Source organism: Mauremys reevesii, linkage group 2 (assembly GCF_016161935.1).
Source record: "Mauremys reevesii isolate NIE-2019 linkage group 2, ASM1616193v1, whole genome shotgun sequence".
NCBI classification, from domain to species: domain Eukaryota; kingdom Metazoa; phylum Chordata; order Testudines; family Geoemydidae; genus Mauremys; species Mauremys reevesii.
In genome coordinates, this window is record NC_052624.1 from 284,920,934 (window position 1) to 284,947,705 (window position 26,772).

A 26,772-nucleotide genomic window follows, 5' to 3' on the forward strand; every position below is an offset into this window, starting at 1 on the left:
CTCCCTCCCAGACCCCCCACCCACACCCACACCCCAACTTCCAGTCAGAACCCCTCCTGCACCTAACTCCCTCCCAGACCCCAAGCCCCCACCCGCACCCCGGTCAGAACCCCTCCCGCATCCTAACTCCCTCCCACACCCCAACCTCCAGTCAGAACCCCTCCTGCACCCTAACTGCCTCCCAGACCCCGCACCCCACCCGCACCCCAACCTCCAGTCAGAACCTCCTCCTGCACCCTAACTCCCTCCCAGACCCACACCCCCACCCGCACTTCCGGTCAGAACCCCTCCCACACCCTAACTCCTCCCACACCCCACCCCGGTCAGAACCCCTCCCGCACCTAACTCCCTCCCAGACCCCAAACCCCCACCCCAACCACTGGTCAGAACCCCCTCCCACACCAGGCTGCCTTTCTCCATTTCCGGCCCCGGCCGGGTTCACACGGGAGGATGGAGACTGGGGAACAAGATGGACAAAGGGGAAGAGAGAAGCTCCAATGAATTCACTCTCCCGTGATCACCCCCCACCCCAGCAGCTGCTCCAGGGTCCTAGAGCCATGGCTCCAGGCCATAAGAACATAAGAACAGCCGTATCGGGTCAGACCAAAGGTCCATCTAGCCCAGTATCTGTCTACCGACAGTAGCCAATGCCAAGTGCCCCAGAGGGAGTGAACCTAACAGGCAATGATCAAGTGATCTCTCCCCTGCCATCCATCTCCATCCTCTGATGAACAGAGGCTAGGGACGCCATTCTTACCCAGCCTGGCTAACAGCCGTTTATGGACTTAACCACCATGAATTTATCCAGTCCCCTTTTAAACATTGTTATAGTCCTAGCCTTCACAACCTCCTCAGGTAAGGAGTTCCACAAGTTGACTGTGCGCTGCGTGAAGAAGAACTTCCTTTTATTTGTTTTAATAAAAGAAGAATGAGGGGGGATTTGATAGCTGCTTTCAACTATCTGAAAGGGGGTTCCAAAGAGGATGGATCTAGACTGTTCTCAGTGGTAGAAGATGACAGAACAAGGAGCAATGGTCTCAAGTTGCAGAGGGGGAGGTTTAGGTTGGATATTAGGAAAAACTTTTTCACTAGTAGGGTGGTGAAGCACTGGAATGGGTTCCCTAGGGAGGTGGTGGAATCTCCTTCCTTAGAGGTTTTTAAGGTCAGGCTTGACAAAGCCCTGGCTGGGATGATTTAGTTGGGTTTGGTCCTGCTTTGAGCAGGGGGTTGGACTAGATACCTCCTGAGGTCCCTTCCAACCCTGAGATTCTATGATTCTAAACCTGCTGCCTATTAATTTCATTTGGTGACCCCTAGTTCTTGTATTATGGGAATAAGTAAATAACTTTTCCTTATCCACTTTCTCCACATCACTCATGATTTTATATAGCTCTGTCATATCCCCCCTTAGTCTCCTCTTTTCCAAGCTGAAAAGTCCTAGTCTCTTTAATCTTTCCTCATATGGGACCCTCTCCAAACCCCTAATCATTTTAGTTGCCCTTTTCTGAACCTTTTCACCTTTTGAGGTGAAGAGACCACATCTGTACACAGTATTCGAGGTGTGGGCGTACCATGGATTTATATAAGGGCAATAAGATATTCTCTGTCTTATTCTCTATCCCCTTTTTAATGATTCCTAACATCCTGTTTGCTTTTTTGACCGCCTCTGCACACTGCGTGGACATCTTCAGAGAACTATCCACGATGACTCCCAAATCTTTTTCCTGACTCGTTGTAGCTAAATTAGCCCCCATCATATTGTATGTATAGTTGGGGTTATTTTTTCCAATGTGCATTACTTTACATTTATCCACATTACATTTCATTTCCCATTTTGTTGCCCAATCACTTCGTTTTGTGAGATCTTTTTGAAGCTCTTCACAATCTGCTTTGGTCTTAACTATCTTGAGTAGTTTAGTATCATCTGCAAACTTTGCCACCTCACTGTTTACTCCTTTCTCCAGATCATTTATGAATAAATTGAATAGGATTGGTCCTAGGACTGACCCTTGGGGAACACCACTAGTTACCCCTCTCCATTCTGAGAATTTACCATTAATTCCTACCCTTTGTTCCCTGTCCTTTAACCAGTTCTCAATCCATGAAAGGACCTTTCCTTTTATCCCATGACAGCTTAATTTACGTAAGAGCCTTTGGTGAGGGACCTTGTCAAAGGCTTTCTGGAAATCCAAGTACACTATGTCCACTGGATTCCCCTTGTCCACATGTTTGTTGACCCCTTCAAAGAACTCTAATAGATTAGTAAGACACGATTTCCCTTTACAGAAACCATGTTGACTATTGCTCAACAGTTTATGTTTTTCTCTGTGTCTGACAATTTTATTCTTAACTATTGTTTTGACTAATTTGCCCGGTACCGACGTTAGACTTACCGGTCTGTAATTGCCGGGATCACCTCTAGAGCCCTTTTTAAATATTGGCGTTACATTAGCTAACTTCCAGTCATGCCGATTTAAAGGATAGGTTACAAACCCTAGTTAATAGTTCCGCAACTTCACATTTGAGTTGTTTCAGAACTCTTGGGTGAATGCCATCTGGTCCCGGTGACTTGTTAATGTTGAGTTTGATCAATTAATTCCAAAATCTCCACTAGTGACACTTCAATCTGTGACAGTTCCTCAGATTTGTCACCTACAAAAGCCAGCTCAGGTTTGGGAATCTCCCTAACATCCTCAGCCATGAAGACTGAAGCAAAGAATCCATTTAGTTTCTCCGCAATGACTTTATCATCTTTAAGTGCTCCTTTTGTATCTCGATCATCAAGGGGTCCCACTGGTTGTTTAGCAGGCTTCCTGCTTCTGATGTACTTAAAAAACATTTTGTTATTACCTTTGGAGTTTTTGGCTAGCCGCTCTTCAAACTCCTCTTTGGCTTTTCTTATTACACTCTTGCACTTAATTTGGCAGTGTTTATGCTCCTTTCTATTTGCCTCACTAGGATTTGACTTCCACTTTTTAAAGGACGTCTTTTTATCTCTGTGATGGAGTAGGAAGCACAGACTGTCTGTGTGGGGGAGGGGAGAGCCAGAGGTTTAGGTGAGTGTCAGGAATTCAACCTGTGAGCTGAGCTTGGCCTGGGAGAGGGGAGGTGACACCTCTGGCCAGGGGAGACAAAGGAAGGAGGCGGAGGAGAGAGGAGGGGCCGGAGGGGACTGGGAGACGAAAGTGGGCTGAAGAAGAGAGGGGAGCAGGTAGACCGAGCTCTGATCCCCGGGGGGGGGGGGCTGTGAGGCCCCCCAAGATGGACCTAACCTGTGGGGGATCTGTTATCTGTGCCTGCAAGACCTGTGTTGGACTGTATTCCTGTCGTCTAAATAAACCTTCTGCTTTACTGGCTGGCTGAGAGTCCTGGTGAATCGTAGGGAGCACGGGGGTGAAGGGCCTGGGTCCCCCACACTCCGTGACAACTGGTGGTAGCGGTGGGATCGACGGCACCCCGTGGACGGCGCTTCCTGCAGTGAGTGACTGGGGAGCAGTAAAACGAAGGGGCGATTCACCCCTGGGCGAGTGTGGCCAGAGAGCAGGACTTTGCAGTAACAGGGTCCCCCGGGGGATCACAGCGAGCGATCCCCGGGGCAGAGGAGTCTGCAGCTCGACCCTGGCAGAGAGGTGGTGACCTCAAGGACTGGCACACTAGGGGTCCCCCTGGAACCCGTGGGGAGCGGCGAACACCCCGGACTGCGAGCGGCCAGCAGGAAGATGTATTCCCAGAAGCGCAAGTGTGAGCTGGTGGAGCTGTGCAAGCAGGGGGGGCTGCGCCATGGGAAGCTCACCAAGGCCCAGCTGATTGCCCGGCTGGAGGAGAGAGATCGCAGGGATGAACCGGTCCCTGTCTCTGAGGGAAGCAGCCGGGCAGATGCAGCACAGACACCAGTGTCTGGACCCCCTGGGAGTGGTCAGCCGGCCGCTGAGGGCTCCCCGAGACCCCCCACCCCTAGGCGTAGGGGGAGGGGGAGCCCAGCGACTACCGAGGGCTCAGTGGCCAGCAGGGGATCGTCCCGGCGGAGCTCCCTGTCCCTGGAGCGGAGGCGGCTGGAATATGACAGGGAGGAGCTCGAGTTGAGGAGGCAAGAACTGAGACAGGAGCGGGAGGAGAAGGAGAAGCAGCGTGCACATGAGCTGGAACTGGCCCAGCTGAAAAGCAGGGAGGCCCCGGCTGCGGTGAGCGAGGGCGGGGCCAAGCCTACAAAGAGCTTTGATAAGAGCTTCCTGGCCCGGCGGAAGGAGGGGGAGGACATAGACACCTTCCTGACGGCCTTTGAGAATGCCTGCGAGCTGCACGAGGTGGACCCCGCAAACAGGATCCGGTGCCTCACCCCCTTACTGGACTCCACCGCCGTGGAGGTGTACAGCCGGATGAAAGGGGCGGAGGCGGGGGACTACAACCTGTTCAAAGAGGCCCTGCTCTGCGAGTTTGGGCTGACCCCGGAGATGTACCGGAAGAAGTTCCGGAGTCAACGTAAGACCCGGGAGGTCACATACCTCCAACTGGTCAACCGGGCGCAGGGGTACGCCCGCAAGTGGACGGCTGGGGCCCAAACTAGAGAGGACCTGCTTGACCTAGTCGTACTGGAGCACCTGTATGAGCAGTGCCCGTCCGACCTGAGGCTGTGGTTAATGGACCAGAAGCCGGAGAATCTGTAGCATGCAGGCCGGCTGGCCGACGAGTTTGTGGACAGTCGGGCAGGGGATGGCAGGGAGGCGTCTCAAAGGAGCAGGCCTGCCTCAACGCAGAGAGAGAGTCACCATGGGACCTCCCAGAAGGAGCCGAGGGGGGGCCCCCACCAAAGGGAAGCATCCGGCGTCAGGTCCAGCCGTCCCCCTCGAGGGGACCCACGAGACATGGGCTGCTATCAATGTGGCCAACCGGGCCACGTACGGGCCCAGTGCCCCAAGCTCCGGGACAAACTGAGCAGACCAACCCCACACCGGGTCAACTTGGTAGAGACCCAGCCGGATGAGGGGCAGCATTCGCACGAAAGGGGGGCGGGCCGCGTACCCCCTGCGAAGGAGGAGGGCCCAGGTTGACCCCTCCGAGGGCTGGATGCTCCCAGCCCTGAGTTTGGGGTTTACAGGGTGGGCACGGGACTACCCCTCGGGCGAGTGCCTTGTTCCCCTGGAGGTAGACGGGAAGGAGGTCACTGGGTACTGGGATACGGGCGCAGAGGTGACGCTGGCCCGGCCGCAGGTGGTGGGCTCAGATCGGATGGTGCCCAACACCTACCTGAACCTGAGGGGTGTGATCGGGACCCCATTCAGGGTGCCTGTCGCGGTACACCTAAAGTGGGGACAAGGAGGGCCTCAGGACGTGGGGGTGCACCCACATTTGCCCACGGAGGTGTTAATGGGGGGGGACCTCGAGGACTGGCCAAGTAACACCCAGGGTACCCTGTCCGTGAACCGTAGTCAGGGTCGACGCCGGGCTCTGCACCCTGACCCCGGGGAAAGTACTCTGGCCGAGACACCGGACCCTGACCCGGTAGGGAGGGAACGCCCAGGGACAGGGCTCAGAGAGGCTGTGGGCCCAGACTCAGCCGGTGAGAGAGAGCAGATCCCCGCCCCTGCCCCAGCGGCTGAGTACCAGGCCGCGGTGCGGGAAGACCCCTCCTTGCGGAGGATAAGGGACCTGGCCAACCTCGGGGACAGACCATGGGGCAGGTGGCGGAAAAGGTTCCTGTGGGAGAAGGGGCTCCTGTACCGAGAATGGGCTCCCCCAGGGAAGATGGAGTCAGGGGGGATCAGGAGGCAGCTGGTGGTACCCCAGGAGTATCGCCACCAGCTGCTGTGCCGGGCCCATGACATTCCCCCCTCAGGGCACCAGGGACCCTGGCGTACCCAGCAGCGGCTGCTGCAGAACTATTACTGGCCTGGGGTCTTTGCCCATGTCCGGCAGCACTGCCGCTCCTGCGACGTCTGCCAGAGGGGGAGGAAGGCCCGGGACAGGGGGAAGATGGCTGTAAGGCCCTCGCCCCACCCCGAGGAGCCTGTCCAGAGGGGGGCCAGGGTCAGAAGGGGGGCTCTGAACCGAGGGAGCCCGAATCACAGCCCCCCAGACTGGAACGTGGGGAGAAGGCCCCAGCCCAGGGGGCACCCCAGGGGTACTGGGGTGGGGAAAGGGCGCAGGCGGCATAAGGGTGTAGGTGGGTCCGAACTTCCCCGGGTCACTGGCTGGAGTGACCCCGCTCAGTTCAGTCTCGGAGGGGGGAGAGGTGTGATGGAGTAGGAAGCACAGACTGTCTGTGCGGGGGAGGGGAAAGCCAGAGGTTTAGGTGAGTGTCAGGAATTCAAACTGGGAGCTGAGCTTGGCCTGGGGGAGGGGAGGTGACACCTCTGGCCAGGGGAGACAAAGGAAGGAGGCGGAGGAGAGAGGAGGGGCCGGGGAGGACTGGGAGACTGAAGTGGGCTGAAGAAGAGAGGGGAGCAGGTAGACCGAGCTCTGATCCCGGGGGGGGCTGTGAGGCCCCCCAAGATGGACCTAACCGGGGGGATCTGGTTATCTGTGCCTGCAAGACCTGTGTTGGACTGTGTTCCTGTCGTCTAAATAAACCTTCTGCTTTACTGGCTGGCTGAGAGTCCTGGTGAATCGTAGGGAGCACGGGGGTGAAGGGCCTGGGTCCCCCACACTCCGTGACAAGCCCTTTTTAAATATTGGCGTTACATTAGCTAACTTCCAGTCATTGGGTACTGATGCCGATTTAAAGGACAGGTTACAAACCCTAGTTAATAGTTCCGCAACTTCACATTTGAGTTCTTTCAGAACTCTTGGGTGAATGCCATCTGGTCCCGGTGACTTGTTAATGTTGAGTTTATCAATTAATTCCAAAACCTCCTCTAGTGACACTTCAATCTGTGACAGTTCCTCAGATTTGTCACCTACAAAAGCCAGCTCAGGTTTGGGAATCTCCCTAACATCCTCAGCCATGAAGACTGAAGCAAAGAATCCATTTAGTTTCTCCGCAATGACTTTATCGTCTTTAAGCGCTCCTTTTGTATTTTCATCGTCAAGGGGCCCCACTGGTTGTTTAGCAGGCTTCCTGCTTCTGATGTACTTAAAAACATTTTGTTATTACCTTTGGAGTTTTTGGCTAGCCGCTCTTCAAACTCCTCTTTGGCTTTTCTTATTACACTCTTGCACTTAATTTGGCAGTATTTATGCTCCTTTCTATTTGCCTCACTAGGATTTGACTTCCACTTTTTAAAGGAAGTCTTTTTATCTCTCACTGCTTCTTTTACATGGTTGTTAAGCCACGGTGGCTCTTTTTTAGTTCTTTTACTGTGTTTCTTTATGGTGGAACACAGTAAAAGTGTGGTGTCTTTAAAAAGCACCTATGCAGCTTGCAGGGATTTCACTTTAGTCACTGTACCTTTTAACTTTTGCCTAACTAACCCCCTCATTTTTGCATAGTTCCCCTTTTTGAAATTAAAGGCCACAGTGTTGGGCAGTTGAGATGTTCTTCCCACCACAGGGATGTTGAATGCTATTGTATTATGGTCACTATTTCCAAGTAGTCCTGCTATAGTTACCTCTTGGACCAGCTCCTGCGCTCCACTCAGGATTAAATCTAGAGTTGCCTCTCCCCTTGTGGGTTCCCGTACCAGCTGCTCCATGAAGCAGTCATTTAAAGTATCGAGAAATTTTATCTCTGCATTTCATCCTGAAGTGAAATGTTCCCAGTCAATATGGGGATAATTGAAATCCCCCACTATTATTGGGTTCTTAATTTTGATAGCCTCTCTAATTTCCCTTAGCATTTCATCATCACTATTACTGTCCTGGTCAGGTGGTCGATAATAGATCTCTAATGTTATATTCTTATTAGAGCATGAAATGTCTATCCATAGAGATTCTATGGAAGACGTGGATTCACTTAAGATTTTTACTTTATTTGAATCTACATTTTCTTTCACATATAGTGCCACTCCTCCCCCCGCACGACCTGTTCTGTCCTTCCGATATATTTTGTACCCCGGAAGGATTGTGCCATTGATTGCTCTCAGTCCACCAGGTTTCTGTGATGCCTATTATAGCAATATCCTCCTTTATCACAAGGCACTCTAGTTCACCCATCTTATTATTTAGACTTCTGGCATTTGTGTACAAGCACTTTAAAAACTTGTCCCTGTTTATTTGTCTGCCCTTTTCTGATGTGCCAGATTCTTTTTTATGTGACTGTTTATCATCTGATCCGGCCCTTACATTATCCTCGTCCATCCTCTGCTCCTGACTATAACCTGGAGATTCTCTATCATCCGATCCACACGCTCCTCTGCAGCAGTCGGCTTTCCCCCATCTCCTAGTTTAAAAACTGCTCTACAACCTTTTTAATGTTTAGTGCCAGCAATGGGGCAGCCCCACTCCTAGTGCTAGTAGGTGGGAGTGGGGTGATAGTCGATCACTGCCCATGCAGCCCCCGAGGAACCCTCCCGCCGTCACACCTCCCCTCCCCTGTGATCTGGCCAGGCTGACCCAAGCGGAGTGGAGACCCATAGGGACGAACAATGGAGCAGGACACTGCAGAAATGGCTCCGAAATCCCCTGGACCCAGAGAGGTGGGGAGCCGGCTGCCAGTTCCCCATGGTGTGGAGAGCTCAGAAGGGGCTGGGAGCCAGCAGCGCTGCCCTCCCTTGGCCCTGCGTCTCTGGTAGAAATGGGGCAGCAGCGAGACGGGGCCCAGGGGCTCCTCAGGGGCTCAGTGCTTCATGGGCTAGAGCGTCTCATTCCATACTTCACCAGTGACACTTCAGCCTCAAACGTTCATTCCCGCTGACTCCCACGTTCCGATGGAAACTGAGGCACAGAGAGGGGAAGTGATAGGGCCAAGGGCAAAGAGTGAGGTTGTGGCAGAGCCAGGCACAGCAATGACGGTTACTTGCCTGTAACCTGAGATGGCCGCTGCACGCCCACACTCACGGGATGCGCTGACAGGTGCCGCCTGAGTGAGCAGTTGCTCTTGGAGCGCTCACCCGCCTCTCTCGCCCCTCAAAGGTCCCAGGGCAAGGGCATAAAATGGGCCTGGAGCTGCAGCCGCCTCAGTTCCCTCCCCTGAGGCCCCCCACCCCTTTGGTGAGTAGGACTCCGTGGTAGAGGGAAAAGGCGGGCGGTGAGTCCGTCTCGCAGAACTCCGGTGACAGGTGCCCTTCATTTCTCCTTCGAGTGTCCTCTGCCCTTTCCCACTCCTGGGCTAGATTAACAAGCAGAGCTCGGGTCCAGGCTGACGGGACCATGGGGCCCTAATGAAATAAGGCCTGCAGGCCTGCCCTGCCCACACTCCCCTCAGGTCTACGTTACCGCTGGGGTGCGCAGGGTTTAGAGAAAGCCCCTGAGGGTGCCCTGGATCTAGTGGTCTAACTCCCCGAGGAGGGGCCGACCCTTCCAATCCATAATCGGCTTTAACAGTCTGACCCACTGGGACAGCGTTTGTACAGAAGCCGCTTTCCCCTTGTTCTTTTTATAACCAATAAACAAGTCTGAATTGGTCAGTCCTGTCTAAATGAAAGGCTAAAATGCCTCTAACCTCCAGAGCATGTCACAGTCTCTCCAGCCTGAGAACGGGGCTCGGGGGGAAAAAGCCAGTAAAAACGGTGAACTGGTTTATAGGAAAATCGATCACGTTGGGAGTGTGTACAGAGAATCACCTTGTTTTTATGAAAACCAGTAAACTGCGGCTCAGCCATTGATGTATGTACACCTGGCGGAGGTGAGGGCTCTTAAAACCCCGTCTTAATAGACAAATGAAACAAATGACAGCTTCCTACAGACCCCAATTGGGGTTGGGGGTGTCCATCGATTGTGAGAGGCCGATGTTTAAATCCCAAGCTGGCAGAGTGGGTTTTAGTGGAGCGTATAAATTATTTAGGCTCTTTAAGAACCTTTTAACTACATCATTAATAAAATTAATTCACACACCCCCCCCCCCGATGCGCTCATACGGCTGAGAGATGACCCTTCCTGAAGATAGCGAAAGATCGCTTTCTTTCCGGTACAATAAATATTGTAAAATGGAACGAAGTGATGCTGCATATGGCTCTATACCATACATGGGAACCCACCATAAAAATCTCGTCCATTTGTGACTAGGACACTTCCATGTAGACACTTTCCTAGAATGCAACAGCACATTTTGCACCTCGAACGAACCGCTTTTTTCTAATGCTCCCGGTGTAATTAAATTGAGAGTGTAGGTCTGAGTAAGAAACCATCCCCTGTCATTGCTACAAGCCTAGGGCCAGTGGCAGAGGCTCCATTAGCCCTCTGGACACGTGAGTTCAGTCCAGATACCATCATGTGAGCCATGCTGGTGCTATTAAAGTTACCCGGGCCTGGCTGCTCTTGTTTATCACTTTCTGAATGAGGGGAAATGGGGAAAGCCCTGACCTCAGTGCATTCGAAAGGCATCGGATATCAATCCCCTTGCGCTGCCTGCTCTTGAGCAAAATTTCGGACACTTCTGTTGCTGCTGGCCCCGCGGGTGTGTTGGCAGAGTGCCCCCTAAACTGAAGAGGTGTTTTACTGTTTTGTCCTTCAACAACCACTCGTGCACCTGCCATGCTGACCAACTCAGAGAGTTTTTGCCCCACTACCTGGATTGCTACTGAGGAACCTTGTGACCGATACACCAGCTCCAAAGGCTCTTTGCTCCATGCATAACCCGTAGGGAACGAGTCCCCCCTTGCTTGTTCTGAGAGCATGACACCATCAGATTGTCCATCACTACCCTGCCTTTGCCAGGCCGATTGCTCTGACACCTAATCACGGAGCCGAAAGGCCCCCGAGCTCCACCCAAAACTGCTCCCCGGGAACGGAGGCAGCTGGCACGTGACCCTTTTACACCAGGGGTGGGCAAACTTTTTGGGCCAAGGGCCACATCTGGGTGGGGAAATAGTATGCAGGGCTGGGGCAGGGGGTTGGGGTGCGGGAGGGAGTGCGGGGTACGGGAGGGGTGCAGGAAAGGGCTCAGGGCGAGGGATTGGGGCAGGAGGGGTGCGGCAGGGGGCTCACGGCAGGGAGTTGGGCTGTATGAGGGAGTTCAGGAAAGGGGGTTGGGGTGCAGGAGGGGTGCAAGGTGCAGGCAGCGAGCTCAGGCCAGGGGGTTGGTGTGCAGGAGGGGTACAGCAGGGAGCTCAGGGCAGGGGGGTGGGGTGCAGAGTGTACGAGGGGGCTCAGGCCAGGGGGTTGGTGTGCAGGAGGGATGCAGCAGGGGGCTCACGGCAGGGAGTTGGGCTGTATGAGGGGGCTCAGGAAAGGGGGTTGGGGTGCAGGAGGGGTGCGGGGTGTACGAGGGGGCTCAGGCCAGGGGGTTGGTGTGCAGGAGGGGTGCAGGCAGGGGGCTTAGGGCAGGGAGTTGGGGGGTGGCAAAAAAGCTGGAGTTGGCCCTGCCTGGGGGAAGGGCGGAGGGCTCCATCTGTGCCTGCAGGAACCTCCCCCGATGCTCCCATTGGCAGCAGTTCCCCGTTCCCGGCCAATAGAAGCTGCGGGGGCGGTGCCTGGAGGCAAGGGCAATGCACAGAGCCCTCTCCCCCGGGGACCGCAGGGACATGGTGCCAGCTGCTTCTGAGAGCGGTGCAGGGCCCACGGCCCACCCCTCACCCTGGCAAGTGTGACAGAGGAAAGGGCGAGGGAGGTGCGTGAGCGCCCAGCCACACCCTGCTAGCTCCTGTTCTACCGCTCAGGCTGCACCGGGCAGAGCATCCCATGAGCGGGAATCCGCAGAGAACACTCCAAGGAGAACCCAGGGGTCCTGGCTGCATGCCCTGCTGTGACCACTAGACCCTTCTTCCCTCCTAACAACCATTCCCATGAGACTAACACTCCTGCCCCAGCCCCCCACAGACGCAGTGAATGGGAACATCTGGAACCTGGGCCTCCTGCCTCCCAGGCAGACAGGAGCAGGACTGGGGCATTCTCAGGCTGTGTCAGAAGGCTGAGTGTTAGGAATCTCAATACTCTTGGGTGCCAGGGTGCTAAGGGTTAATGGGTGCCAATGACAGAACCACTAGGGTGAGCCCCACGTTGCAGCCCAATTGCTCAGCTGTGGGGGTCCTGGAGGCCCACCCCCTGTGCAGAGACCCACAGTGACCAGGGCAGGCCGAACACACAGCACTGGATCCTTGCATTGCTGGTGTCCAGGCAGGGGCAGCCCAGCTCTCCCTAACTCATTTCTTTCGGGGGTGGAGGCAGTTAGTCCTGGCAGAGCGAGGGGAACGCTCGGGCCCAAGGGGTCACACAGGGGCTGGTCACTGTCCAATGCTGGTTTATTGTGGAAAGGAAATAGAGACAACAGAAGCTACAAATCAAAACCTGGTGAGAGCAAGAAAGATTGTGTCAAAGTATAAAATCAGTGCCTGCGACCCCAGCGGGCGGCAGCCTGCAGCTCGCTGGGGCTGGACCCAGCGCTACAGGACTCTGTGGAAATACTGCGATCCAAAGGAGAGTGCTCCATAAAACACGTGCGGTGCCGCTGCACAAACGCCCCATGGAGAGTCCAGTCCTGGCAGGGGGTTTTACGGCAGCCACCCTCGCTGGCAAGCACAAGCCCCAGAGCTCCCTGCAGTTGTATCTCTCAGGGCAGGCAGGAGGCTCTCAGGGCAGAACCATCGTGGAAGGGAAGATTCACTGGCCCCACGGTCAATACAAGTTCAGCCTAGAGATGTGCTCTTGAAGCTGGAGGGTCAGAGCTTAAGGGGGTTCCCCAGAGGATTCACAGGGGGGGGTTGAAGGTCATCTGCTTTCCCCCAGCCAGTGGGCAGCATTGCATCCAGCTGGGCTCTGCTGCTCCGGCACCTGTGCAAGGGCTGATCTTCAGCTGGTGAGATGGGGCTGGCTGATGCTTCTCAGGCCCTGAGGGGTGGTGAAGAACAGAGGGACAAGAGGCCTGAACAGCCACGGCTGGATGCAACGGCGCAGAGAGAAATAAGTGAGTGGGTGACAATCCCATTTAGGGGATGAGCTGTTCAAACCACGAGAGCCACCCACCAGAGGGACGTCCCCCTCCAGCCGGCTGGATCCCAGGGAGCAGCGGCTGAAAGGCGAGAATGTTTCTAGCTGAAGCTCTTCCACTTCCACTCCACCTGCCTCCTGAAGTTCTACTCGTAGAGCCTGGTGCCTCAGCCACACCTGGCAGGCTGAGAAGATGGAGCCTGAGGCCTATGCTCAGCAGAAGTCTGCCACAGCCCCAGTCATTAATAGAGAGGGAGAGCCCTCCAGATTCCAGCATGCCGTCCTCCGCAGGGGGGCTTTGCTGAGCTCACATGGGAGTTGGCACACTGGGACCGGGCCCCTGAGGGTAACAAGGGCGTGAAGCTGGGGTAGCCCTCAGACCCCTGAGAAGCTGCCAATGCTGCCCTTGGGTGGAGGTGCAGGGCTCAACACACGGCTCCTTGGAGCCTCATGCAGCGGGAGGATAAAAAAACCCCGTGTCCCACCTGCACAGGGAGTGGACGCACGGTGGGCAACCCTCTCTGCAGAGAACGGGAGATGAGAAGGGTGCCATTGGCACGCCCTGTTCGAGCCCCGCGTAAGCAATGGGGAGCAGGGGGATGCTGTGCAGGGCCCAGGCATGGGATGGCTAGAGACCATTACAGATTAATCAGCCCCCGGCAGATGGACTGAGGGGCCAGAAACCAGCTCCCCCGTCCTGCTCGCAGGCCGCGTTTCATGGGGAGAGCTGTCAGCACAACAGGTGCACAAACCCATCCATGGGCTGTGCTTGGTCCTGGGGTGAGGAGCTTTGCTGAAATGATTTTATTGCTGAAGTCAGGAGCTCACAAGGGGCTAGGCACACAGCCCACACCGGGGGGGGAGGACACAGGGCACTGTGGTGTGGTGCCCTCTGGTGGGGGGAGGACACAGGGCACCGTGGCGTGGCGCCCTCTGGTGGGGGGGAGGGCACGCGGCACCGTGGCGTGGCGCCCTCTGGTGGGGGGAGGGCACGCGGCACCGTGGCGTGGCGCCCTCTGGTGGGGGGAGGGCACGCGGCACCGTGGCGTGGCGCCCTCTGGTGGGGGGAGGACACATGGCACCGTGGCATGGTGCCCTCTGGTGGGGGGGAGGGCACGCGGCACCGTGGCGTGGTGCCCTCTGGTGGGGGGGAGGGCACGCGGCACCGTGGCGTGGCGCCCTCTGGTGGGGGGAGGACACACGGCACCGTGGCGTGGCGCACCATACAGGGCACAGGAGTTCAGATTAATGTAGTTGAACCCACAGTGCAACGTGGACACATCCTGGTTTACAACGAGCTTCTATCCATGTGGCGGACCCACACTCAGACTGGCACCGAAGTGGGGAACTCAGCGTCCGCCAGCACCTTTGGCTGTTTCGGTGCAAGGCTGGGTGGGGCCGTGCTGAATTCAGAGTCAGCTTAACCCTGCTGGAAGAAAAGATGGGAATGACAGCCGATGGCCCTGCCCCAGCGCACGGCCGAGCGCAGTCCGGCGCTGCCTTTAGTGACTCCAAGCCAGCAGGTGGGATATAAGCCAGTGTAAACCACCACGAACGGGCGTGCCCGGGGACCGACACGGCTTTCCAGCGTGTCTGAAATGCACGTTAGTTAACCCAGGAGAGCTTGTGTGCAGCCCAGGCCTAGGAGGGGACTGCTGGGCTACAACTCTGTATCAAGAGAACCGTTCTCACCTCATTGCCGCCATTTGCCTTAGGGTCAGGCAGGCATGGGGACGTCCCCTCGCCCCCCAGTGCTGTATGCATGGTACCGCGTGCTCCGAGGGCTCCCACAAGCTTTCCACTCCTCCCTAGAAACCACACACAGACCCCAGACAAAAAGCCGCCCTGGGAGGGCCCCTCCAGCTGACCAAACGCGGCCCAGCATGTCTTACGCAACATTCAGCGCCACCATGTCCAACAGAGATGCAGCCCTCTGCGACTACATGTCCCAGCATGCAACGCTCTATGGGCTGACCCAAGCAGGGGCTGGCAAATTGCATGCTGGGAGCTGTAGATGCTCCAGGACACATCTCTGTACTGACAACGAAGGTCATTGCATTCTGCTCCCATTTGTGCAGCCCTCTGGCTCCCAGCCTGCTGCCCATGCAGCCCTCAATGGGCTCTTGGAGCCCGGCCTCTTTGATTGGCGTCTGGGTCTGGAAGATGGAGGAGCCCCTGGAAGATAAACCACCTCCCAGAACCCGTCCTGCTGCAGGGTTCCAGAGGCAGCCCCATGGGACATTAGCGCCATCCATCAATGCCAGGGAGGGGACGTGCCCCACGAACATCTTCTCTTGCCAGCACCTCACATCAGCTTACAGCATCGCTTCTTCTCAGCAGGTGTCTCCTCGGCCGGGGCCGTCAGCTTCAGAAGAGGCGGATCGCCACTGGCTGCCGTGTAGTACACGGAATTCTGCTCCGAGTCCGAGCGGGGGTGACCGCTGCCGCGCAGGGTCTCAGCGAGGCCAGGCGAGAGGGGGCCCTCGCCCTCAGTGGGAGGGAAGTCCTCTGGGTGGTGTCGCTGGAGCTTGGCGGCTGCCCGCTGGCGTTTGAGGTCCGCTAGCGTGTGGTGGGACTTCTCCTTGCACAGGTCAGCCGACAGCTCCTCTTGGGTGGCCAGCTGGTAGGAGATGCTGCGGTCCAGCCTCTTGGAGTAGAGGTGTTTGGGGGGGCCGGGGGCAGAGGAGCCCGCAGTTCCATTTCTCTGGGTCAGCCCCGGATTCTGATGCTTGTCTCCCACCAAGGCCCCTGGACCTGCCCCTTCTGCCTCAGCGCCCTGCTGGGGAGAACAGTACAGTCCTCAGCCCTCGTGCTGGACACCTGGAGCCATGCAGGAATCCAAGGGGGGTTCCCAATAGCACATTGGGGCTGCTGGGGACTCCCGGGGTGCTGAGAAGGAAGCACTAATGGCTGCCAGCGGAGCAGGACCTGGGACATGCCCTGGTGGTTTAGGCCAGCAATACTCGGTTCCAACCACATGGGGCACCCAAGAGCCTTGTCCGGGGCTCTCGGAGCCTGCTGCTGCCAGGTGGAGGCAGGAGCCCTGAGCATCCCGTTCAGGGGTGGGGATGGCAGCGAGGGGGAACCCACCTCTCCTCTCCCTGGGGCTGAGAAGGACAGGAGACAGCCATGCTCAGCGCCAGGCGGGACCATGCAACGCGGCCGCCTCACGCCAACACAGCGTGCCGAGGGGCTGCAGGGAATGTGGGGGTACCATGGCTGTCCCCTACTCACGGGGAGGTGCTGCTGGAGCTCAGCGTCCGTCTGCTTGTCCTCGTCCTCAAGCTCGGCCTCGTTCTCCCGGTGCTCCACCTGCTGCCAGACGATGGCCTCTTTCTCGTGCTCCTTGCGATAGAGGTTGGTGCGCTCCGTCACGCTGACCCGCCGCACCACCTTCCTGGGGACAGCGGAAAGCAGGATTAGCATGGCTGGGAAACAGGGGAGTGCTTCCCGCCAGGAGGGAGCCAGTGCCGGGGCAGATAAACGCCAGGGACTCACCTCGCCACAGCTGCTATTCAGCTGGGGGCAAACACCTGCGGGACATTCATTTCCTGCTGGTGCTGAAAAGCAGGATGGACGGAGCACAGACGGGCCCAGAGATGTCCTGCCACTGGCCTGATCACTTATCTTTCCATGGTTACGGATGAAGGTGATGGGCAGAGATTATATTCAAGCCGTTCTAAACATTTAAAAGGTGTGGTTTTGCTGGAGCCTGCTCAGCTGGTGGGGGAGGGTGGTGCCTAGGTGACCCATTAGCAGCAGCCCCAATGGCAGCAGAGCGCCATCATGTGTTCAGTTTGGGCACAAAGCCGGTGAGTGGCGGGGGGGGACATCAGAGCCTAGCTGAGGCTCAGGTGCGAAGGGTCTGGACCTCCAACAATGGGAAGCCTCAGCTGAGTTTCCCCAGATCTGCCTGGCCCCTGGGAATGAGGGTCCTGCTCCGGGGTGGCCTCTGCCCCCTGCGAGGGAGGCCAGCTATCCGTAGCGGTGCCCCAGCCTTACCCTCGGCTGCCAGCGCTGGACGTGCGTCGCTGCAGCAGCGACTTGTGCTTGTCGTGAGACTTCATGATGGCATCATGCTTGTGCTTCAGCTCCAGCAGCTTGGCCCGGACCTCCTCGTCACCACACACGTCTGCAAGGGACCCACGGGGGTGAACAGGCACACAGCTCCAGAGCAGAGCCAGCCCCAGGCCTGCACTCTGCGGCCCTCCTTCCCACCAGCTCTGCAATCCTGCCACAGCAAGGATCATCCACTCCCTGCCCACTGGGATCTCCTGAGCCACCACCCCCTTCTCAGGCATTCCCGCCTCTCCAGCTGCCCCGCTCTCCCCACCCCCCCGTCGACTGACCGCTGATCCACTCAGCCTCCGGGATGGTCCCCTCCGCCAACCCACCTCTCCGCTCACAGAGGACTACACACCAGCAGAGCAAGCAGGGAAGAGGAGTATCAGAGGAGAAGCCATGTTAGTCTGGATCTGTAAAAGCAGCAGAGTCTCCTGTGGCACCTTATAGACTAACAGACTATTAGTCTGCTAGTCTATAAGGTGCCACAGGACTCTGCTGCTTTTACAGGGAAGAAGAGTATGCCAGGCAAGGGGGGAACCTTTAGGGCAGAGAGCAGATGACATGGGGAGAGATGGGAAAGGTTCTTCAGATGGCAGGAGCTCCTCAAACATCAGCCTCGTCCGGTCTCTCACCTGCCCCCAATCCTCTTCACGCCCCACCTCTTCTCCCCAGCCCAAGAGCATAACCATGCCGACAAAGGGAACCAAATCAGAGCTAAGCCCCATCCTGCCAGCGTACCCCAGGCCCACTCAGCCTCAAACTCCCTGCTGTATCCCCCTTTCCCCACCGCCTGCCTCCTACACCCTGTGCTTGGGTTCGCCTGTTCGGGTTACCAGGCTAGCAAGTGTCTGCGTGTAATGGGTCATTTGCATTGTTTGTGGACCATAATCCCATGCTTGGGACTCCGGCTCCCTAGGCACTGGAGGGGAGGTGAGAGCAGGTGGGCTCTGTGCTGCTGAGCCCTTGGAGGATGGAAGCCCCAGCAGGACTGGGAGAAGATGGGCATTTTCACGCTGCCCGGCGGGTTTGGAGAAGCAGGCGTGGAGGTAGAGAAAGGCGGTGGGGCTGGGGAGGGCCTGTGCTGATCCCGAATGGAAAGCTGGGCTTTGCTGTCAAAAAATCACACGAGGTGGGGACAGGGCCGGCGATTCCATTTAGGCGACCTAGGCAGTCACCTAGGGCGCCAGGATTTGGGGGGGCGGCATTTTGCCAGGAAGGCGGCAGGCGGCTCCGGTGGACCTCCCGCAGGCGTGCCTGCAGAGGGTCCGCTGGTCCCGCGGCTCCGGTGGAGCATCCGCAGGCACGTGTGCGGCAGGTCCACCGGAGCCCCGGGACCAGCGGACCCTCTGCAGGAACGCCTGCGGCAAGTCCACCGGAGCCCCGGGACCAGCGGACCCTCCGCAGGAACGCCTGCGGCAAGTCCACCGGAGCTCCGGGACCAGCGGACCCTCCGCAGGAACGCCTGCGGCAAGTCCACCAGAGCCACGGGACCGGCGGACCCTCCGCAGGAACGCCTGCGGCAAGTCCACCGGAGCCACGGGACCGGCGGCGAAATGGGTAGAGCTGGCCCTGCGCCTAGGGCACCAAAACCCCTGGCGCCGCTCCTGAGTGGGGAGGAGGGGAACTAGGGCCTTTGAGGGGTTTAAGGACGAGGTGGGACTGGCAGTCGAGGTGGCTGCAGGGTCCTCGGAACGCACTGCTGGGTTGGGGAGGAGCCTGCCACACGAAACACGACAAAACACCTCGGAGGATTTGCAGAGTCTGAAAGTCCGGACTTCCCCCATCACCTCCCCTCCCCTCCCCTCCCCTCCCCTCTCCACCAGCCTCTGCCTCCCCCTTCCCTTGCACCCCTTTTCATCTCAGCCCCCTCCAGCCGCCTCCATTCCCTGCTCTCCTAATGGCTTGACTCACCCAAGGGCGTCTCGTCCAGCACAGACTTCCCATTGAGATCAGCTCCATGGGCCACCAACAGCTCCACCAGATGGATCTGACAGCAACAAGGGAAGTTGCCTTTAGCAAAGCAGGGAGAATCTAATGCACAAACCTGCTCCACACCCGAGCTGAGAGGAAAACGCCCCTCTGACCCCACCACCACCCAGCTGCGAACCGCGCATGCCGGAAGCCGAGGCGCTGCACCCTCCTGTCGGCTCCCATTGCCATAACAACCGGGGCGGGGGGGGGGTTCACAAGTGGTCCCCGTATGCCCTGTGCCTGGCAGGAGGGAGATTCCTAGCAGCCCCCGCTCACCCTCTCCCCCATCCACAGCACATTCCGATTCCTGACTGCTGACACTGCAGTGCTGCGGCTGGAGGCGGCCGGCCACCCATACTTTAGAGCAGGCTTTCACCTGAGCTCCCTCCAGCCCACTGAGACCCCAGGGCCCTTCGGGAGGAGTTGGGGTGGCCCTGTGTCCAGCACCCCGCTCTCAGTAGCCATCGCTTCCATGTGCCCGGCCCCCACCCATTACTATGGAAAGCACTCTGGCAGGCCCCACAGCAAGTGAACGCAGTCCATGACCAGCGCTGAGGTCGCTGTGCCACTAGGGGGTGCTGTACTCCACCGCTGGGAAGATGTCCAAGGGCCGGAAATTCCCAACAGGAACTCTCAGCCAGTGGGCGAGATGTGCAGTCTCACCTGCCCCCAGCAGGCGGCGGCGTGGAGAGGCTCCCACCCATCATTGTCCTTCGCGCTCATGCTGGCCTTGTGTTCCAGCAGCAGCTCGGCAGCTTCCAGGTAGCCATTTGCTGAGGCAATGTGCAGCTGCAAAGCAGAAGTCGCCAGCGCTAGAACCCTGGGCCAGGGCTGCTCTCTCCAGCAAAGCTTGGCTGGGATGGCTAAACCGGCAAACCCGCTCAGAGCAGATGCCATGGCCAGTATCGCTGCATCGACACTGGGGTGTATGCCAGTAGAGAAGTGTTACCAACAGTGAAATAACCCCCCTCTGCCCCCCACTGGTGTTACTCTACCGTCAACGTTTCTAGTGTGAACTTGGGCTCAGATGGAGACCAGTCAGTTCAATTGGGGCCTGTCCCATTTGATCAGCGGTCTCCAGAGACAGAAGGGTACGAGGTCACCTCCTTCCCTGCTGTGATCAACAGGCCAGGGAATGGGGACATCAAATGACAAGCTGGCTGGCCATTACTCCCAGGCCACACCCAAGCAGTTCTGCAGCAGGAGCCAACGTGCTGTGCAAGGAGGGGGTTCCGCTGTGAACTGGGATCCTACAGAGGCAGCACACGCAGGGCTTTGCGTATCAGGGCAGACAGAGCTGGACTGCGCGTTCAGTGCGTAGCCAGCACAGAGCGGTGCACTGGGGAATGTGTTCACAGCACCCAGTGCTGCTGAGGAGATGGGCTGCTGCATTTTGTGCTAGCTGGAGCTTTCTCAGGGCAGGCAGCTGCTCCTGGCAATGCAGGGTTTCAATGATCTACCCGGGAGGTCGCAGACACGCGAATCATTGTGACCAGGCCGGAGCCTGACGGGAGAAGGGAAGATGTTCTGGCCAGACCCAGGTGGAAGTGGGAGGTTCTTGCTGCCATGGCTATCTTGACTTCCAACAGCTCTGAGGGATCCAAATGGACCCCAAGGCCGAGGACTGAGTCTGAGCACTCCGATATATGAGCACATGGACTGGGACTCTGCAGGCAGAGACACAGTGTCCCCAGATGGCTCCCTGTGGGCTCGGACTGAGCTATTTCAGCACATTTTCATTCACTGCACTGCCTTTAGGTGGGATGGGAGAACCCGGGGCTCAGCAATGGCAAACGCAGCATTGTCTGCGGACAGATGGTTCTCCACCAGAGTCACAAGCGCTGTCTGTGTCTGCTGTCCTAGGCCCCAGGACAGCAGCAGCTGCTGGGGGATGTGGAGACTGGGTTTTGCTCGCTTTCAGTTTGGCTTGCTTAGAGGCATAGGTGGTGGCCCTGACCACTGGCAGTGCTTCCATGGCTACTTGTGTGACCAGGCAGGGCCCTTAGAAGGAAAAGTTAGTGGTCCCGGCCCTGCTCTTGGTGGCCTACGAGGCGCTCGAGAACAATGGGTCAGTTCTAGTCTCTCCCCAGCCACGGCTGGATTGAGTATGTTCACCAGCGCTTCATCCCTCAAGAGATGGGGCTTGTGCTGCCTCCCTGAGACCAGCCCCCCACGCCATGTTCCCCTGCAGCCCTGCTCTCCTGCGCCTCACATCTCGGGCAGAGCATTATTAACTGGGAACTTACCAGAGTGGCACTATGGTCAAGTGGAGTGTTCAGATCGGCACCTGCCTGAAGCAGCTTTCGGATATCTTCCACCATGCTGTGCTCCGTGGCGGCTCGGGCCTCCTCAATCTTCTCCTGAGTTATTCCTACACAGAGGAAGTGCCACGAGGGCAGCCATGGCAGGTGTGACTGGGGGTTGGCCTGTACCCCAGCAGCAAGGCTGGGAGGTGTTTGCTTATTGGACTCCATGCCAAGGACCATGTCAGTTTCGTACAATCGGCATTAGTCTAGCCAGGAAGACGCACACACGTCCCTTGCCCAGGAGCAGCCATCTGTCCTCTGCACCTTACCCGAGTGACCTACTCCACTCCCAGGGCTTCACTTCCATCTCTTTGCTGACAAAATCCACCCTTTCCCGTGGGTCTCTCCCCTCTGCTTAGTCTCCCAGCTGTACCTGTCTCTCCACAGCTGTTCCTGGACCTCCCACCATTGCCAATCTTCCCCCAGGCCCTTCAAAATCCACCTTCCACATCAGGGGCCAGATCCTCCCTCCTCCCTTCAGGGCTCGGGCCAACATTCCCCTGCTCCCTCGTCTCCCTCCACTAGCCTGCTTGCCCAGTTTGACTTTCTTTCACCCTTAGCTGTTGCCCATGCTGCCCTTGCTGATCCTGTATGCCAGACAACCTGACCTCTGCTCCTTCAAACCCCTCCTCAGAATCCATTTCTTCCACCAGCTCACTCCTGCATCAGCTTGATGGATTTTATCCATAAACAAACGGATGCGTTTGGTGCAGATAATTCTCCTTGCCTCGAAGTACGCGAGCTTCCCATCGCTCCCACCCCCTTGCCAGCTAGCGTTTCTCCCTGTGCCTTGGCGGGGTTTATTGAACCTAGACCTCCCGTGGGGAAGATCACGTCTGTCTGTCGAGTGCCATGCACACCCATGGCACTGTATAAATAACAACAGGAGCAAGAAATCAGTGGTCTCTATGCAAGAGGCTCATCGCCCAGCAGCAAATCTCAGTGGTTAAGAGGAAGGAGGCTGCTAAGAGGGTTCCCTACAGCCCTTTCCCAGTGCAGCCTGGAGCCATCAAACAGGGGAGGAGTCAAAATCTGGATCTTAAGAAGTGATGCTCCTTCCTTCTAGGATGTGTGTCTGTGTCGGGAGAGCGCTAGAAACAGAAGCTGCACAAGGAGAGAACCCAGCACAGATCTCACTGGAAGGTAAATGGGGCATTCTGGGTTGGACACTGCTGCCAAGGTGCCAGCACCCCCCTAGCCCTGACAGCAGCTTGCTGCACCACAGGGGGGGCTTGCAGTGCCCAAGCCGAGAGGGATACGCACCCAGCGGTGAGTGAATAACCATGAACCATCCATGATGACAACAGGGAAAGGGGACTGGGGAGACTCACCCTGATCTGCCATGGCCGTTTCAATGTAGTCCAGTGTCACCTCGTCCTCGCAGAGGTCATACGGCATGTTCCCATCTGTGTTCACTGCCAGGAGATTGGCACCACTGGGCAGGGGAAGGAAAAGAAATAAACAGTGAGGAAACAAGGCAGGTGGCTGCCTCTCTGCTGTGCCCACGGTAATGCCACGCACAGCACCCGTGTGCCGCTGGGCAGCTAGTGTAACAGATACAAGGAGCTATTGTCATTAAAGAGCCACCAACGGCTTCTGGAAAACATTCTCCATGGGCACGATTCTGCCTGTCTTGTAGATTGGGTTTCTTGTCCCGCCTCCTCTCTCAGTAAGGGACGGCTACATGAAACAGGATCCCCGCTCCTCAAGAGTCTGGCTGCTGCTTCTTCAGCACAGCCCTGCGGTCTCCCTCCAGGGCCCTGCCCTCCTCTCCAGCACCACCCCAGGTGATGGGACTGCTGGACTCCCCCGGGGAAGGAGCAGCTCTATTCCCCTGTTCCCACACTGACGTCCCTGGGAGAAGGATGAGGAGGTGGCTGTGGAAATGAGTCTGCTCCCGAGAAGGTTTTCAAAGAGGCTCTGGGGGTGCACAGAAATCCAGGCAGTGGGAGTTGCAGGTCTGGTGTCTGAGGAGATGCTAAAGAAGCCCATGTTACCCCTGTTCTTTCAGGAGCCTGCTCATCCCCATTTACCTCCCACCCAGGCTAACTCCTCCTGGCTACGCTTTGCCCTGCCCAGGCAGCCCCCGATTTATGCACCCACCATTCTCCTAACTCTACTTCCAGCTTTAAAACACAGACTCAGCTGAGGTGCTGCCCAGCGACCAGGGCGCCATGAGGACTGCAGGCCAGGGCAGGCAGCCTCGAGGTGCTGGGGGGGATCAGCAGGCAGTTGGCATTCAAATCCCAGCCCCTCCTGGGCAGGGAGTGATGGGGGAAGGCCTTTCATAACTGGTCACGCTGAACAGCAAGAGGAGCAGCAGAGCATTTACTGATGCAAACTGCCTCGTCCAGCTGCAGACGGGCCAAGGCCCCACTGACAGGAGATTCCTGCAGGCAGCCCAGCCGGAGGCAGATTGGGTTACCTGGTCAACAATACACCCCCATTAAACATTTACACCCGACAAGCCGGGTTCCAAACAACTACAGTGGAGTCTGACAACGTGACTTCGCTTGGAGGGGAGGGGACATAAGCAGGCTGAAACAGATGCAATGTTCCAGGGGAGGCGAGCCCCCGAGGGTCAATACTCCGGCTTGCCACCTCTGAAACCCTCGGGGCTCAAACCTGGCTTGGGTCACAGGAAAGGGAGATGCCCAGGCTAGGTACAGGAACTCTAGGGGGCATTCAGCAAATCATCCCTGACGGAGCTCAGCGACTGCATAAGGAAGTATGAGGACTGGACAGCAGGGGGTGCTCCAGAGTCAGGACCGGGGCGGGCGGGGGGGGCGGTGAGTGGAACTGCGGTGGGTGGACAGATCTGCAGTAGTGTTGTAGCCGTGTTGGTCGAGGTGGGGGAGGTAATATCTTTGATTGGACCAACTTCTCCTGGGGAGAAAGAAGCTTTCAAGCTGCCCAGAGCTCTCCTTGAGGTCAGGGGGGCGGGGGGAGAGACTGGGACAGAAACAGTCAGAGCCTCTCCGGGTGCAGGAATCACCCCAGGCTGGGCTAATTTTGTCAGACTATCCTGTGCCAGGTTCACTTCCCTTGACTCAAAGCTAGGTCGGGCGTAGCAATCCCAGCGCCAGGGAGGATTCTAAGCAGTTCTGGGTGCCCTCACGCCAAGGCACCTTTCCTGCCCAAGGCTGCAGGGTTACTGCCCCGGGGACCCTCTGAATGCCAGAGCAGCTGCTAGAACTGTCTCCTTCTGGGAGTACATCGCTCTGTTATGGGGCACCCGGTAGGTCGCTTCACGAGCCCTAACTCCTCCGCCTCCTTCCCCACCTCAGGCTGGTCTGTTTGCAGACCCACCCCCTAGGGGGAGAAGGCCGCTCCCCCCCCCCCGGTCACGCTCCCCTGCATGGCACGCCTAGGAACCCACGTACTGGTTAATCAGCAGCTCCACCAGGTGCAGGTGCCCGCAGGTGGCGGCGGCGTGCAGCGGCGTCCAGAGCTCACTGTCACAGGCATTGACATCCACGCCGGCCTCCAGCAGCAGCGCGACCACGTCCCCGAAGTCGTCGATGCAGCACTAACGCGAGAGGGAGCAGAACACAGGCGGTTACTGCGGCTGGGACCCAGGAGTTCACGCCACTGACAGGCCTAGAGGAACAGGCCCTGTTGTTGCAGGAAAGGTCCAGCTGCCGCCCCCTCACCACAGACCTCCATCGATTACCCTTAGACCTGCCCTGGAGGGAGCCCCTCTGAGGGGGTGGGAGTTCGGGCTCCATGGCTCTGCCAGTCCTTGGCTACTTCGTGAGAATGGCTTGTGAGGTGGATCTCAGCCACTGGGACCAGGACTGAAAGCCCAACTCACCTGGCTAGAGCACGGGACAGGCAGCCAGGACTCCTGGCTCCTAGTCTCAGCCTGGCTACGGACTTGCTGGGTAACTATGGGCAAGTCCCTTCCTCCTCTGTGCAATGAGCTAACTCTAGTGACCAGGCTCACACAGGACTTGGGAGGATAAATTCACTGATGTCTGCAAAGGGCTTTGAGATCTCTGGAGCGAAGGCCACAGCATTTCCCGCACAGCACTAGAGAGCAGACAGGTAGAAATGATTCTGGGCCACTACCCAGGCGCTGATTTTTAACCCCCCGCAGGGAACCATCTGTGTTCGTCCCTGGGCCTGGTGGAGGTGGGGGCCCAATAGGTCTCTGTCTCGGACGTCCATGAACCAGCAACCTGCAGAGCGCAGTCTCCTTTTGAAGGGGTCTTGGTTCAGGTTTACAAGCAGCCCTTTAAGATGGGACTTGCTTACTCCCAGCAAACCCAGGCAAGGCAACAGCGTCCTGTGCTGGCCGCCAGGAGGATGCCGGCCCGCCTGTGACTAAGGGAGGGACCCTGCATGTCAGGAGGGGGCAGTACACAGTGTTGTTGTAGCCTGTTGGTCCAGAGCAGGGGCAGGGAACTTCTACCCCGCAACTGACAGCTTAGCCCCTGGGGGTTCCTGGGCACTGCAAACACCCACCAGAAGGGCTCCTGGGAAAGGAGGTGGAAGCGAACCAGGCTCGTTAGATGGTGTGAAGGGGACATTGCTCCGAGCGGTTCGTAGCGCAGATGGGTGGATTCATACTGCGAATTCCTGCCTGATGACGGACTGACAGGCCAACAATGCACCTAACCCCCCTGCAGTACCATCTGCAGCCCAGGTAAAGAGCTCCCGCCTTGTCGTCGCTCGGAGCACGGGAACTCCTGGCCTGCAGGAGGGTGGAGAGGGCGTAGGCATTATGTTCTCCCAAGAGTTCAGTGCATCCTGGGGACTGGTGGCTTGGCACCAAGACATTCTCCAGCTCACAGAGGGTGAAGGAGGGTGTCAGAGAAAGGAAAGGAGCAGGGGATAGGGAGCAGAGTGGAAACGAGGGCCCTGGAGGGAACCTGGAAGAGCTCAGATCACTGTGGGCCTGATCCTCTTCCCACTGAAGTCAGTGGCAAAAGCTCCTTTACGCCAAGTTGGGAGGTTGGAGCCACCTGAAATGGGAGGTTTGGTCTTTTTGGACCCTGGGAGGCCAAATTCAAGCAGATGAGCAGGGAGTGAGCTGAAAACCAAAGCGCCAGCCACCGCAGACTCTCTTGACTGGAACTAGCAGGCGCCCAAGCCCACTGCACAGATAAAGGGGCTGGAGCTCCGTTGCTGTGCACGTGTGGCGTTAACAGCAGTCTCTGCACCAGGCGAGACGCCCAGGCACCCACCGGCACAACGTGACTCACCGCACGGAACGGGCAGGCTTCACTGCTGAACTAGTCACGTAGGCTAAAATGTTAACACCCCAGTCAGGCACCAATGAGACCCCAGTCAGACCTAAGGCCACGTGTACACTAGCGAGCTTGCAGCGGCACCGTTGTAAGAGTGCTCACGTAGCCGCGCTGTGCGATGGGTCGACACACAAGACCATCTCCACAAGCGGCCGTAGCTACGACGGGAAGAAGCTCTCCCGACGGCGCGGCCCACACCGGCACATCTGTCGGTGTAACGT

The 26,772-nt window shown here is 57.5% G+C and overlaps 2 protein-coding genes across 2 annotated transcripts in view; both read right to left on the bottom strand.

Annotated features, from left to right (window-relative positions):
- LOC120397502 (alanine aminotransferase 2-like) overlaps positions 1-15,404 on the bottom strand; it is a 44,193-nt gene extending 28,789 nt beyond the window's left edge. The window contains exon 1 of the mRNA XM_039523443.1: positions 15,277-15,404. Within this exon, the coding sequence (XP_039379377.1) occupies positions 15,277-15,281 (5 nt within the window). The 5' untranslated portion in view covers positions 15,282-15,404. The remainder of the gene's footprint in view (positions 1-15,276) is intronic.
- PPP1R16A (protein phosphatase 1 regulatory subunit 16A) overlaps positions 12,724-26,772 on the bottom strand; it is an 86,376-nt gene continuing 72,327 nt past the window's right edge. Inside the window, exons 6-13 of the mRNA XM_039523442.1 lie at positions 24,683-24,828; positions 22,631-22,734; positions 21,240-21,364; positions 19,657-19,782; positions 18,934-19,009; positions 16,960-17,089; positions 16,192-16,354; positions 12,724-15,733 (exon numbers count right to left, since the gene is read on the bottom strand). Coding sequence (XP_039379376.1) covers positions 15,263-15,733; positions 16,192-16,354; positions 16,960-17,089; positions 18,934-19,009; positions 19,657-19,782; positions 21,240-21,364; positions 22,631-22,734; positions 24,683-24,828 — 1,341 coding nt within the window. The 3' untranslated portion in view covers positions 12,724-15,262. The remainder of the gene's footprint in view (positions 15,734-16,191; positions 16,355-16,959; positions 17,090-18,933; positions 19,010-19,656; positions 19,783-21,239; positions 21,365-22,630; positions 22,735-24,682; positions 24,829-26,772) is intronic.